The sequence below is a fragment of the Magnolia sinica genome, chromosome 18 (assembly GCF_029962835.1).
Source record: "Magnolia sinica isolate HGM2019 chromosome 18, MsV1, whole genome shotgun sequence".
Classification (NCBI taxonomy): domain Eukaryota; kingdom Viridiplantae; phylum Streptophyta; class Magnoliopsida; order Magnoliales; family Magnoliaceae; genus Magnolia; species Magnolia sinica.
The window spans coordinates 37702074-37714930 of record NC_080590.1 but is presented as its reverse complement, the minus strand read 5'-3'; the positions used below and the strand labels follow the sequence as shown (position 1 = coordinate 37714930).

Genomic DNA, 12857 nt, shown 5'->3' with positions numbered 1-12857 from the left:
CTCTTGAAACTCTATGGGCCCAATTTTTAGCATGATCCAAAACTTTAGTGGGCCATAGCAAAGACAAATGCAAATCAATGGAGGAAATTATTTCCTTTTCTCATGGCCTATTAGAGTTTTGTATTGGGCTGAAAGTTGGGCTCGTAAGGTTTTAAGGGGTGCCGCATTATGTGGACCGTTCAGATTCTATGCTCATGACACACATGCAAAGGTGCACGCATGTGTTCATGTAAGATGGTGCAAAACCACTTTTTCCCCAAATATATATATATATATATATATATAAAGTAGACCATATTCATGATTTGTCAGCTATGGCGCACACACAAATCTCAACTACTTTAATTTCAGCCTAACAAGACACAACACAGACTCGACCCATATGGGAAATGATTTGACCTTTGCCTAACTTTACGTGCCAGGTTCAAGTCAAGTAGGTGGGTTGGGTCAAATTTCACCACCTATGGATACTCAAACCCTTGACAGGGTGTTTGTGCCTGTGTAAAAGAGAGAGAGAGAGAGAGAGAGAGAGAGAGAGAGAGAGAGAGAGAGAGAGAGGAATGCTCACCCATACACCTTATGTGAGCACCCGTAAACTCCTTTCCACACATGTCATGGGCACAAAATTTGAACGGTCCACGTGATCCAGCACCCCTTAAAACCCCACAAGCCCGATTTTCAGCTTGACACGAAACCTTGGTGGACCATTTAGATCCTGTGCCCATTAGATCCTGTGCCCATGACACATGTGCAACGGTGCACATGGGTGCTCACGTAAGGTGTGCGGTTGAGCATTCCTCTATATATACCCATGCACACCTTTGCACACATGTCATGGGCACATAATCTAAATAGTCTTGCGGCACCTCTTGAAACTCTATGGGCCTAGTTTTTAGCATGATCCAAAACTTTAGTGGGCCATAGCAAAGACAAATGCAAATCAATGGAGGAAATTATTTCCTTTTGCCATGGCCCATTAGAGTTTTGTATCGGGCTGAAAGTTGGGCTCGTAAGGTTTCAAGGGGTGCCGCATTATGTGGACCATTCAGATTCTATGCTCATGACACACATACAAAGATGCACGCATGTGTTCGTGTAAGAAGGTGCGCAGGTGAGCGCCCCCCATATATATATATATATATATATATATATATATATAAAGTAGACCATATTCTTGATTTGTCGGCTGTGGCGCATACACAAATCTCAACTACTTTAATTTCAGCCTAACAAGAGGCAACACAAACCTGACCTATATGGGAAATGATTCGACTTATGCCTAACTTTTCGTGTCAGGTTCAAGTCGAGTTAGTGGGTTGGGTCAAATTTCAACAACCTTATCAAATAAGAGATGGTTCAAATTGTTGAATGGTCCTATGATAATCTATTCCTTAGGCTAGAAATTATAATGATATACATATACAATTTGCAGCATGATGTTTACACGATTGATCATGAGAAATATAGTGGACCTGATGGACACTTCCGATCTATTTATTGAATTGTCCAAGTGTCCAGATGCAGTTAGGAACACATCACTTATCTTATATAAAATACACTTTGAAAACTAGCAACTCCTTGTTTTCTTTCAAACATAGAAAGTCATGCGTTAAAAAGGAGCTTAACTTTGAAAAAAGGTGCATTAACATGATGTAATATCCATGTGTGTTATGATCTAACTCGGACCAACGTATGGATTTTGCAATGTAGAGTGTGAGTTTACTACACGTTGACATGTAAAATGGTGGAAGCGTTTGTGTTTACGCGTCGAATCCTGCTTGGCTGTTCATGGATATGATACTCCGGCAGACTGTGATGCTCCATAGGGAGACCCTCGTAAATGGTAAACGTGGCATAGATTAACTAAAATTAACCGTCCAAATTGTGGAATACTGTAGATTTAATCACGAATCAGATTCGTTGGACAATCTTATAATCTCTGATTCGTGGAACCTTGGCTACTTTTCATCTCAGCCGTTCACCACGGATCAGCTAGTCAGTAATCGAATTATTGACATTTTTGTTTGATGATCCATCTAAATTGGGAGTCTTAATTTGGACAACGTATACATAGTTTCATGCTACGTGTACATTTTTTAGTGCCTGCGTATCAACTATAATTATTTTTTGGAGTATCAAATCTTTTTCTCATAAATGAGTTGCGTTTAAGAATACCCCATATAAGCCAATCCCTTAGATGCTTTTTCTTCCATATAATACAACTGCTTTTAGAAAAATTCAGGGACAGCTGTGATCCTAAATGAGGAACACTCACCAAAGGGTGAGACTACCGTTGATAAGTACACATGCACTTTTTATGCAGCGGTTGCCTGCGCTACCGCCCATAGAAAGTTCCTACACTTGAAGCTACGTGGGCCCACCAAAATGTCCGTGAGAAATCCACCCCGTCTATCAATTTCTAGGGATCACCTAAGGCCTTGATTTTAAAAAAATAAAAATAAAAATGAGGCAGATTCAACACTCAAGTGGACTTCACTCATGGAATGACCACCGTCAAAATCTTCATGGGGACACAAAAGTTTTGGATCAGGTTAATATTTGTATTTTCAGTTCATTCCAATTATAATGATATTTTGAACGGTTTGGATAGCATAGAAAATCATTGTGGGACCGGCATGGTTTCAATGGTGGGCATTTTCATCTCCACTGTTTCCTCTAGAGTGGTCTACTCAGGTTTTGGATCTGTCTCATTTTTGGGTTCTCGTTTTAAAATGAACTTGAAAAACTGATGGACGGCGTGGATTTCTCACAGACATCTCGGTGGGCCTCATGTAGATTCGGACCGCAGGAACTTTCCGTCCGCGGGGCGCAGGCAACTCGCGTCGTGATCGATCAGTACCTGCCCTACCGCTCGCCAGGATTACCTAGGCGGCGCGACGTGGTCCAAGTTCTGTAGGGTCCACCGTGATATATATGTATTTTATCCACGCCGTTCATCCGTTTTTCCAATTAATTTTAGTACTTGAGTATAAAAATAAAGAAAATCCAATGCTTAAGTGGACTACACCATAGGAAAAAAGGGATTAAACGACCATTATTAAATACTTGTTGAGGACCACAGAAGTTATGTATCAAGCTGATGTTTATGTTTCCCTTCATCCACGTCTATGCGACCTTACGAACAGTTAGGCGGCAAATAAACATCACGGTGGGCCCCACTAAGTTCTCAACGCTGGGTATCAATTTGTGTTCCCTGCATTCAGGTTCATGTGACCTTACCAACGGTTAGATGGCAAATAAACATCACGGTAGGCCGTAGTATGGTTTCAACGCTGGCGTCATTTTCTCCACTGTTTTCTCTGTGTGGTCCACTTGAGCTATGGATCTGCTTCGTTTTTGGGTTCATATGTTAAAATGAGCGGACAAAACGGATAGATGGAAAGGATCAAACATATACATCACGATGGAGTGCAGATGGGTTGGGCCACGTTGTGCTTCATAAGATAATACTGCAGACAAGCGCTGCAGGCCGTCCGCATTCGTGGTGATTCATCCTGTATATATGTACGTGGCATACATGTATGGGATAATCTTGAGGATCTGCTTTTGCTCAACGAGCTTAAACTGCCGATCATTTTTTTTTTTCTGACCGTCCATTTGATATACAAGGATTGGCTTCCTAGAATCACTTGCTCATCATGGTTTTTGGTTTATGATTAATCCAAAATGGTCCCTATGCTTTGAACGGCCTAGATCGATACACATACATGATATTCCTGCAGTGGATGACACACTATAAGTTAAGCAGTGAGAAACCATCAAAATGGCTGTGCCCCACCTCAAAACACATCGCTTTCTTGATTCCCATTACCTGACTGGACCTGGGACAGACTAAAATTTCAATGTTACCTAACATATACCCATGTCTTATATAAATACCTTTTTAGGTTTATGGGTTTTTGGTTGAGATGGCCCTGTAAAATGACATGGTTGTAGTGGGAGTCTATATACACCTGACTTAAAATTTTATACCTCTAAAATCATTTTTTTAAAAAAATTTAGATGACAAAAATGTCCTTCTGCCACGCCACTGCTGCCACTCATACGATGGGCTCTCGTGTCGAAAAATGCAAGATTCTTTTAAAAAGGGACGCAATTTTTGCAAAAAATTGAAATTTGGCCCACCATTTGACTGATCTGATTTGTTCATTTTAATTGGACAACTGTGATTTTAAAGAAGGAATTTTTCGCTTTTCTATTTGAAGATGTTTGTGATCCACAATAACACTAATTTTGTGCGTTAATTTTAAATTTTTTCCTTTGGTATGATCTATTTGTGATGAGATTGGTCCTCAAACTTGAGTCGATGACATTAAATTAAAATTCTTTACATGTGAATAGTTTGATTTTCTTCATGACAACTCAGCAGGCCCCACATAAGATGTGGAGGGATTCAAAATATGGGGCCTTTGTCGCATAAAGGTTATTTGGCCGTTTCCTTCTTTCTTAGTATTTTTCATGGGAGGGAGAAGGGTGTGAAATGGAGGATGGTCTTTTATTGTTCTATTTTTTCTTCATTCTTTGGTTTTCTTTATAATTAATTTTTTTGGATTTTTTTATTGAGTATGAATGTTGAGAGCTTATGAATGGGAGAAGGGTGTGAATGAATGCTCTAATGAATGAATTTTTATAAAGGAAGGATGTTGTAATGGATGAATGTGATGAATATTGAAATAGATGAATGTTATAATGGATGACTGATGTAATGTATAAATTTTTATAATGGAAGAATTTTGAGATGGAAGTATGTTGTGATGGATGAATGTTTTATGTTGGATCATTGATATTTACTAAAGTTTGCTCATATTCACTGTGGATCATCGATATTTTTTACTGTGGATCATCAATATTCAATGTAAATCATTGATATTCACAGTGGATCGCCGATATTCAGTGTGGATGACCGATATTTTCACTGTGGATCATTTATATTCATTATGGGCTACCGATTCGATGAAAATGGCCATAACTCCCTCATTATATGTTTGATTTTGGTGATCTTATGCTCGTTGAAAAGGTAATTTGATTATATTTCAAATAGATTTAGAATTATCTCATTTTGACTCCATTCGATTGCCCAAAAGTGGTCCCAAATATCATTATTCACTGCGGGCCATCGATCTGACGAAAATGGCTATAACTCTCTCATTACATATCCGATTTGAGTGATCTTGTACTCGTTGGAAAGATAATTTGATGAAATTTTAAATGAATTTGTAATTATCTTATTTGGACATCATTTGATCACCCAAAAGTGGGCCCATAATTCATTATTTAATGTAAATCATTGATATTTACTATGGCCCACTTTTAGGCAATCAAATAGTTTAAAAGTAAGATTATTCTAAATCAATTTTAAAATTTATCAAATTATCTTTCAAATGAGTATGAGATTACCCAAATCGAACATGTAATGAGTGAGTTATGGCCATTTTCGTCGGATCGGTAGCCCACAGTAAATTATGAAATTTGAGTCCACTTTTGGGTAACCAAATAGTGTTCAAATGAGATTATTCAAAAGCCATTTAAAATTTGATCAGATTACCTTTCTAACAAGCATAATATCACTCAAATTGGACATAAAATGAGGGAGGTATGGTTGTTTTCGTCGAATTTATAGCCCACAGTTAATATCAACGATCATCGTGAAAATATAAGCAATTTACAGTGAATATCAGTGATTCACAATTAATATCGACGATCCATATTGAATATCGATGCTTTATAGTAAATGTTAATGATTTATATTGAAAATCGGAAATCCACAATGAATATGTGCGATCTATATTAAATATCGATGATTCACTATATAACATTCATCAATTACAATATACTTTCATCTCATTATTCTTCCATTACAAAAATTTATCCATTATCACAGTTATCCATTACAACATCATTTCATTATAAAAATTTATTCATTTGAGCATTCTTCCACAACCTTCTTATAACGACATTGATTTTTGAGACTCATATGAGAGCCAAACTAATCCAATTAATAAATTAAATTTGTAGTCATTAACAAAAATAATTAAGCATTTAGACTAGTCAGTAGAGGTACCCTCAATGGAAGGATAGGTCTGGGGATTGACTTCTAACATCACAATATTTTCCTTTTTGCCAAAATTTATAAAATCATAGAGCAACCTTATAAACACAGTGCCAAAATTTATAAAATCATAGTGCAACCTTGTAAATTCTAAGAGCAGCAGCTAGACATGAGAGAGAGAAGCCCTACAAAAGTGGAGCCTCCACCGATAAGTATTAATCAATTTCACGTTATTTCTTTGTAGTTCCTATTTAAAAATCCTAGATCTAACTAATGGATGCAGCGGCTTAACCCTAGATCTATCGTTTTGATCTATGGAGAAGCTTTTGAAGAAAAGAAAACGACTTCTGTCTTAAGTTTTGTATGATCGGAGATTAGTTGAGAGGAATCTAGCCAAATCAATTTAGGGAGATTCGAATCAAATAATCTTAAAACCAAATATGTTAGAAACTTCTAACCTTATAGTGATCCAACTGACGGATTCCCACAATGTTCTACGATTTCTATAAACAACGATGGTTATATTGAAAAGATAGTTTTCAAAATAAAAATTATAGATTTCAGATATTCAGATTTAAGCGATCCTTTGGTTTCTCTAAATTCAACAAAGAGAAAAGCCATTGGATGGGTTGAACTTAATTTCAGGAACAATGGATTCATCTAAGGGAGAAGAGAAGAAAGCGTAGTTGTGAATGTGATTAAATAAGTTGCAATAATGGATATATAATGATGTGGATGTTTGTATGTTTATGTGGTGAGAATCTAGAATATGCTAGAATACGCCTCATAGCAACTATCTGAGTGAAATTATGTACAAGTGGTGTACGAGTCATGGAATGTAACTAGTGTATGTGGGTACGCACTCTATATTCGAAGTGCAGTGTGTGACACTTATCCATTTCACAAACTTCTACCATTCATACTCAATAATTTTATTTTATTTTTAAATAACTATAAAGGAAACCAAGGAAGGAAGAGGAAAGAAAATAAAAAAACACCATCCTCCATTTCACACCCTCCCCTCCAAAAAAAAAAAAAAAAACAACCAATAAAGGAAGAAGGAAACGGACAAATGGCCCTCGTGCGAAAGGGTGACAAATGGCTCTCGTGCGAAAGGGTCTACATTTTAAACCCATCCACATCTTATGTGAGGACTGTTGGGTTGTCGTGAAACAAATCTAATCTGTCTACATGTAAGAAATTTTAATTTCATCTCATCACTCCAAGTTTAAGGGTAAAACTCATTATAAATGGACCGCATTGAAAGAAATTGTTCAAAATTAACGCCCAATGTTAGTTTAGTTGTGGGACATAGACAACTTCAAACAAAGAACATGAAAAACTCTTTTGTGGGTTTATAACCATCCAATTAAAATGAATGGATTAAATTGGTCAAAGGGTGGGTCGAATCCTTGTTTTGGGAGGGGCCATGTTCCTTTTTAAAATGACATTTCTTCTTTCGAGACGAGATGTGGCAGAGATGCATATTTGTCCTCCAAAAATTGAAAAAATTGATTTCAAGGCTACAAAACCTTGAGTCTAGTTGGTTCGGCCTCCTACCATAACCACGTCACAGTCAGGTCATCTGGACAAAAAATTCAAGTTTATATATAAGAGGCACTAGGGAGAAGAAAAAGCATTATAGAAATGGCAACACATGTTTATATAGAAAAAAAGTTACCATCTCTAATAAAAGAAGAGGGGCCTATAAGGAATGAAATAAATGCAAATCACAGTGAGGATGAGAAGAGAGAGAAGTCACATGATTTTTGGTAGGTTAAGATGCTCTTTTCTTCTTTTTTATGTGAACCTTGTGTAATGCATAAGAGGCCATGCAAGATGGTCCCCACCAACCTATGGTGTTTCCATGCATTTCTTTGGTGTGTGTGGAGAGACAGAGAGAGAGCATCTCCTTCAATGAGATGGAGACATGCACGAAAGAGTCCCCCACACTAAAGTTATTAAAAGCCCTTAGGAAATTTGGAAAACCGTCCCGAACATGCACGGTGGTGGCGTGGGTAATGACTATATTGAAGTTGCTTTGTTTTTATTACGGGACCACAGCTTTCCACCCCACAGCTTCAAGTGACAACTGATATTTGCACCCATTTTCATATGACTTTGTCTTGCGTGACTCACGGATTGATTAGTGGGGCCCACATTTCTGCATTTTCGTCTCATCCGAACCACTCATCTGGTCGCTGCTTCTTCATCCGTTCCAGTGATCACTTGATCATTTGAACATGGCCCTTAACTGCTATTTTGTTGACCGTCCTTCCGAATGCCTCCGATTGGATGGTCAAGATCATCGAACTGTAATTTTGAGAGTGGCCAGTCCACAGCTGCCACCAGCACATCCATCCACGCGTGTATCATCCAGCTATTAGGGCTGGACCACGTTGATCTACACCGCATGCAAAACAAAATTCTTTCCCTATTCACACCCATTTCTTCTGTCTTTTATCATCTGCCAACCAGAAAGATAAACGACAAAAGGAAAGTAAGGGTGCATGTAGCAAAATCTGGGGTGTAAATATCAATTCCTGAGGTTCCTAATAATAAAAAAAACCCTAATATAAGAGATAAATGACAATCAATCCATCCACCTTCTATTTATTCCTCCTCTCCGCCCTCTTTGCGAGAGAGAGAGAGAGAGAGAGAGAGAGAGATTCTCTTTCTACGGTGCAACCATGTTCAAGAAAACATCTTATGGTGCACCACAAACGGTTGAAGCTGCCAGCATGATCTGATCTTCAGACCCTCTCATGGAAAAGTCAGATCATGCGGCAGTTTCACCCGTTGATGGGGGCACGAAAAAACCCTAATCCTTCCCTACTTTGCTTTTCTAGGGTTTTCTCAAGAAACCCTAGAAACCCCGCAATAGCTGAAGAAACCACAAGGGTATGTTGTTTTTGTATTGATTAATTTTTCTTTTTTGGGTGTTCTTTTATTTGAAACCTTCTTTGTCTATATGAGGTTATGTTCTTCTCTTTTCTGCTACGCGGGTGGAGTTTTCCAGACAAATGTCACATGCTTGTCCATATGTGGGATCTGGGACGTTCATCGTTTGTTGCTCTGTACATTCGTCGCCCACCTGATGAAATGACCACCTGGATCTTTGGGTTGATGAATGGTCACCAAGGGGACCACGCCATGTAAGTCTTGGATCTGACCCACATGTGCTCCTCAGCGTGTTTGCATACTGCTATTCATGGTTTTAAATATCAGCTGATATGTATTGTATCGGCCGATATGTATTGTCCATTGGTTGTGACCTATACAATAAATGGATGCTTATGAGAAAAATCATGAGGAAAAAAATATCAAATAATTAGTTCTTTTTTACTTAATCTTCAAACAAAATATTAATATCATTTATCAATACAGAAGGATTTTTAAAAAGCAAATATATGTAAGAATACTAATAAAATCTTATTTTCATATTTTATCGGATTCAAAATTTCACTTCTCTTTGTCCCACAAATCGGTCGCATTAGTGATCCAATATCTATCGTATCTTGTATCATAGGTCACAAGTATTAATACAATACATGATAATTTGAACCATGCTGCCATTAGAAGAAGAGATTGTTTTCCCAAATCCCATCCCTATGCTCTTTCCTATCAATAGTGTTTCCATGGGAATCCATATGCAAGTTATCCTCAAATCCTCTTGCATGTTCAATCCTACAGGATTTTAGGGATTCCTGCCCAATATCATCTGATGGTGGGAGATTTAGAAACATAGTGTTTAGTGTTAAAGAAGTGAGGTTTGCTGGAATACATCCAGATGTATTACAATAAGAATAGGTCAGGACTTTAGCTTTTAAACCTGGCTTATCTTCCATTGATTTAAACCGTTTATATACCATGGGTGGCACATTGTATGGTGGATATATACAAATCATTAAAGCTCCTAAGTTGGAGCTAGCATTTCAACCCTTGGATATTTTGGCCCTTAATATGGACAGCCATCATAAACATTGTATAATTAAAGGATTTAAATATCTCATCTATGAGTTTTTTGGGTGTCGCCCATCCACAACAAGCAGTTTGGGTGACTGAGTAGAATCCAAAGCCAACGGCTTAAGTCTCCACATACAGAAGTTCTGCTCACATGTGTGTTCGCACATTCACACGCCTGTGTTTTGAGGGTTTTTGATTATGTGGCTAGTGTGCATGCGTGCACTTGATATATGTTGTGTTTGCGCATGTGCAAAAATGCATTGCATGTTAGCCCATAAAATCCATGATTGAAATATCTATTCCTTTCAAATCGAAATTGGTTTTGCTTGAAAATTTTTAGGCACCTTTTATTTATTGAGAAATTACAACAACAACGCCTGTATGTGAAATTTCATATACAACTATTTCTTTGTGGCCAATGTGTGACATTTTTTCAATATTCAATTAGTGGAAAAGGTGACACACTGTGATTGATTGCCGGTGGGAAAATCAGGCCAATCTGATCACAAGAAGCACACACAAAGAGTCATGTGATCGTTTATTAATTGATATTGACATTGTGTCCTGTTCAATAAGTGCATCTCCCTGATTTTCAATTCAGGTGATGATCATGGTGTGACCCACATTTTTAACGGATCTGATATTCCACAAATATGAAACTTAGACAGGAAATAATTGGCTGGCTGTCCGATGTATGCATGGGGTTCATTGCTCTTGCTTATTTGGCTACTTACTCTCTTCGTGCATGCCATCAAAAATCTTTCAGGGAACAAATGACCAGACATGAAACAGAAGTGTTAAATGATGGTACACAACAAACATAGGTGGGCCAATCGCAGATACTAGAGCAAATATGAATTCCTCATATTTGGAGCTGGCATGTACTTATATTTCTCTGTCTTCTTATTCTTTTTTGGGTTATGAAAACAAGGAAGTTATTTGATACTCTGGCATAGGTTGATGGTTCATATGCATGCAGTCAAAACTGTACATGTGGCAAGCATGAGAAAGGTTAAAACCGTCCATGCATATTCAGGGGACCGATTTATATAGGTCATAATACTAATAAAATTGATTTAACGGTTTTAGATCAATTACAATGACCCAATGCAACAGTAAAGATCTTATTTTTCAAGGTTGGGAAACAAGGGCAGCAACAAAACAAATGACAGTAATAGCATTTAGCAAGAGAGATGAAGAGAAATGTTCCAGCTTTCCAAGTTATAGTGCTCCTAGTTGCATTGGGACATTTAGTCCAATCGATTGGTCTAGACTGTTCGTTAGGTTTAACAAATTTCATTGGCTACCATGCTAATATCACAACGATCAAACAAATATTAACCATTTGATCAATACCCTTTAAAATGGATGGTCAAGAATGTTTGATGAGAAGGTCTAACCAACAATTTGATCCATCATTTTCCTATGAGCCATCATGGATTTTTTATGATTATAAGGAATCACTTTAAAAAATGGAAGGCTGTCGAATATAAGGCCAAATCAAAGAGGGATTGTATCATCCGATCAGTATGAAGTTTATATAATAGCCTATGAAATGTTCTCTAGACTTAAATGGACAGTCCAGATTGATTGACTACACTGTTCAAGTCAACCAATGCATCTAAGAGCACTATAACTTAACAGTGCTGTGAGTGCATTGAATCATTTCCCAGAGATAAATCTCTGACAAAGATCTCAAAAGCACAACTCACGTTCAACGCAGCACATGCCTAAAAAAACAAAGGTACAATTCTTAGGAGCTGTTTGAATACACCAACGATGGATTAAGTTTCTTTTTTTCTTTTTTCTTTTTTTTTTAAAAAAAAAAAAAAAACAATCTGTTGACTATTTTTTAATCATGTTTGGTTAAGAAATGACCAGTGAAAAGCTTTTGTCCTTGTTAATCCTTCAAAAATTGGTTATTTTGTAATCTCCTAGTAGTGATTTTTCTTTTCAACCCCTTTCATATTTCTCTCCCTGTCACCTACACACAACTAGGGGAGGCAATGGATCCGAATTTGGCCGGACCTTGTGTGGCCCGACACTTAAGGTCCTTCATTCAAGCTCGGCCCATGCCTAGCACGAGCTTAGAACAGCAGACCCACCCTCAAGCCCGTAAAAAAATAGCTTGACATAGTCCTGCCCGCCAAGCTCGGCCCAAAAATTGATAAAATCCCTGTTTACCACCAAAATGTTACTAATCTATTGGCCACACATGTTAAAAACCATTAGAAGGAACAAAATTAATCATTTAATTACATTCATCACGCATGGGTTGCTTAATAAAAGATTAGGATGACATTCATAGGATAGATATATGTATGAAGTCAGCTCAAGTCGGGCTAAAATGACTTGTGCCCTACTTCACCTTGAAAAATTAATCAAGCCATGCATTTCAGACCCAAGCCTCCATGCTGGCCAAGCTAATAGGTCCGAGCCTAGCCCAGAGCTGAGTCAAGTTTGTTGAGCTGCCCAGCCTATTTCTACCCTTAACCACAACCACACATGAGGAATATGTCTCAAATTCAATCCAGATAATGGGTGCTGCTTTAAATGGATCATAAACCAAAATAAGATAGTCATATCATATTTTAATTTTCAAATTAGTAGATGCTTAATGGACAATACTTTGTATTTTTAATTTTAATTTCAGTACATTATTTTTAAACAAAGTTCAAAATTGTTCCATATTAGCACACGTGTTTACCAAATATGTGAAAGTAATCATTATTTTTAGTTAGTTTTTTAAACCATAATAATTAAAAAAAAAAAAAAATTTGTTGTATCCAAACGGCTTCTTCAATTCCTACGGATCTCATCT

General features: G+C 37.3%; 1 protein-coding gene across 3 annotated transcripts; it reads left to right on the top strand.

Annotated features, from left to right (window-relative positions):
* Nucleotides 1-8714: 8714 nt before the first annotated feature.
* On the top strand, nt 8715-11130 carry LOC131233754 (uncharacterized). 3 transcript variants are annotated; one of them, XM_058230541.1, is made up of 3 exons: nt 8715-8971; nt 9047-9225; nt 10803-11130. In XM_058230541.1, the coding sequence occupies exons 1-3, from the start codon at nt 8852-8854 to the stop codon at nt 10858-10860; spliced, it is 357 nt and encodes a 118-aa protein (XP_058086524.1). In that variant the 5' UTR covers nt 8715-8851; the 3' UTR covers nt 10861-11130. The 3 variants fall into 3 exon arrangements, 2 of the variants coding, with proteins under 2 accessions (XP_058086524.1, XP_058086525.1); XM_058230542.1 differs by lacking the exon at nt 10803-11130 and adding an exon at nt 10638-10796; XR_009165345.1 differs by lacking the exon at nt 10803-11130 and having other exon boundaries at nt 9090-9415.
* Nucleotides 11131-12857: the final 1727 nt, after the last annotated feature.

Bases quoted from the DNA above. Each gene is read 5' to 3' on its own strand.
- LOC131233754 (XM_058230541.1), top strand. From the start codon at position 8,852: ATGCGGCAGTTTCACCCGTTGATGGGGGCACGAAAAAACCCTAATCCT. The intron at 8,972-9,046 runs GTATGTTGTTTT...TGTCTATATGAG, and splicing joins TAGCTGAAGAAACCACAAGG to GTTATGTTCTTCTCTTTTCT. The intron at 9,226-10,802 runs GTAAGTCTTGGA...AAAATCTTTCAG, and splicing joins CACCAAGGGGACCACGCCAT to GGAACAAATGACCAGACATG.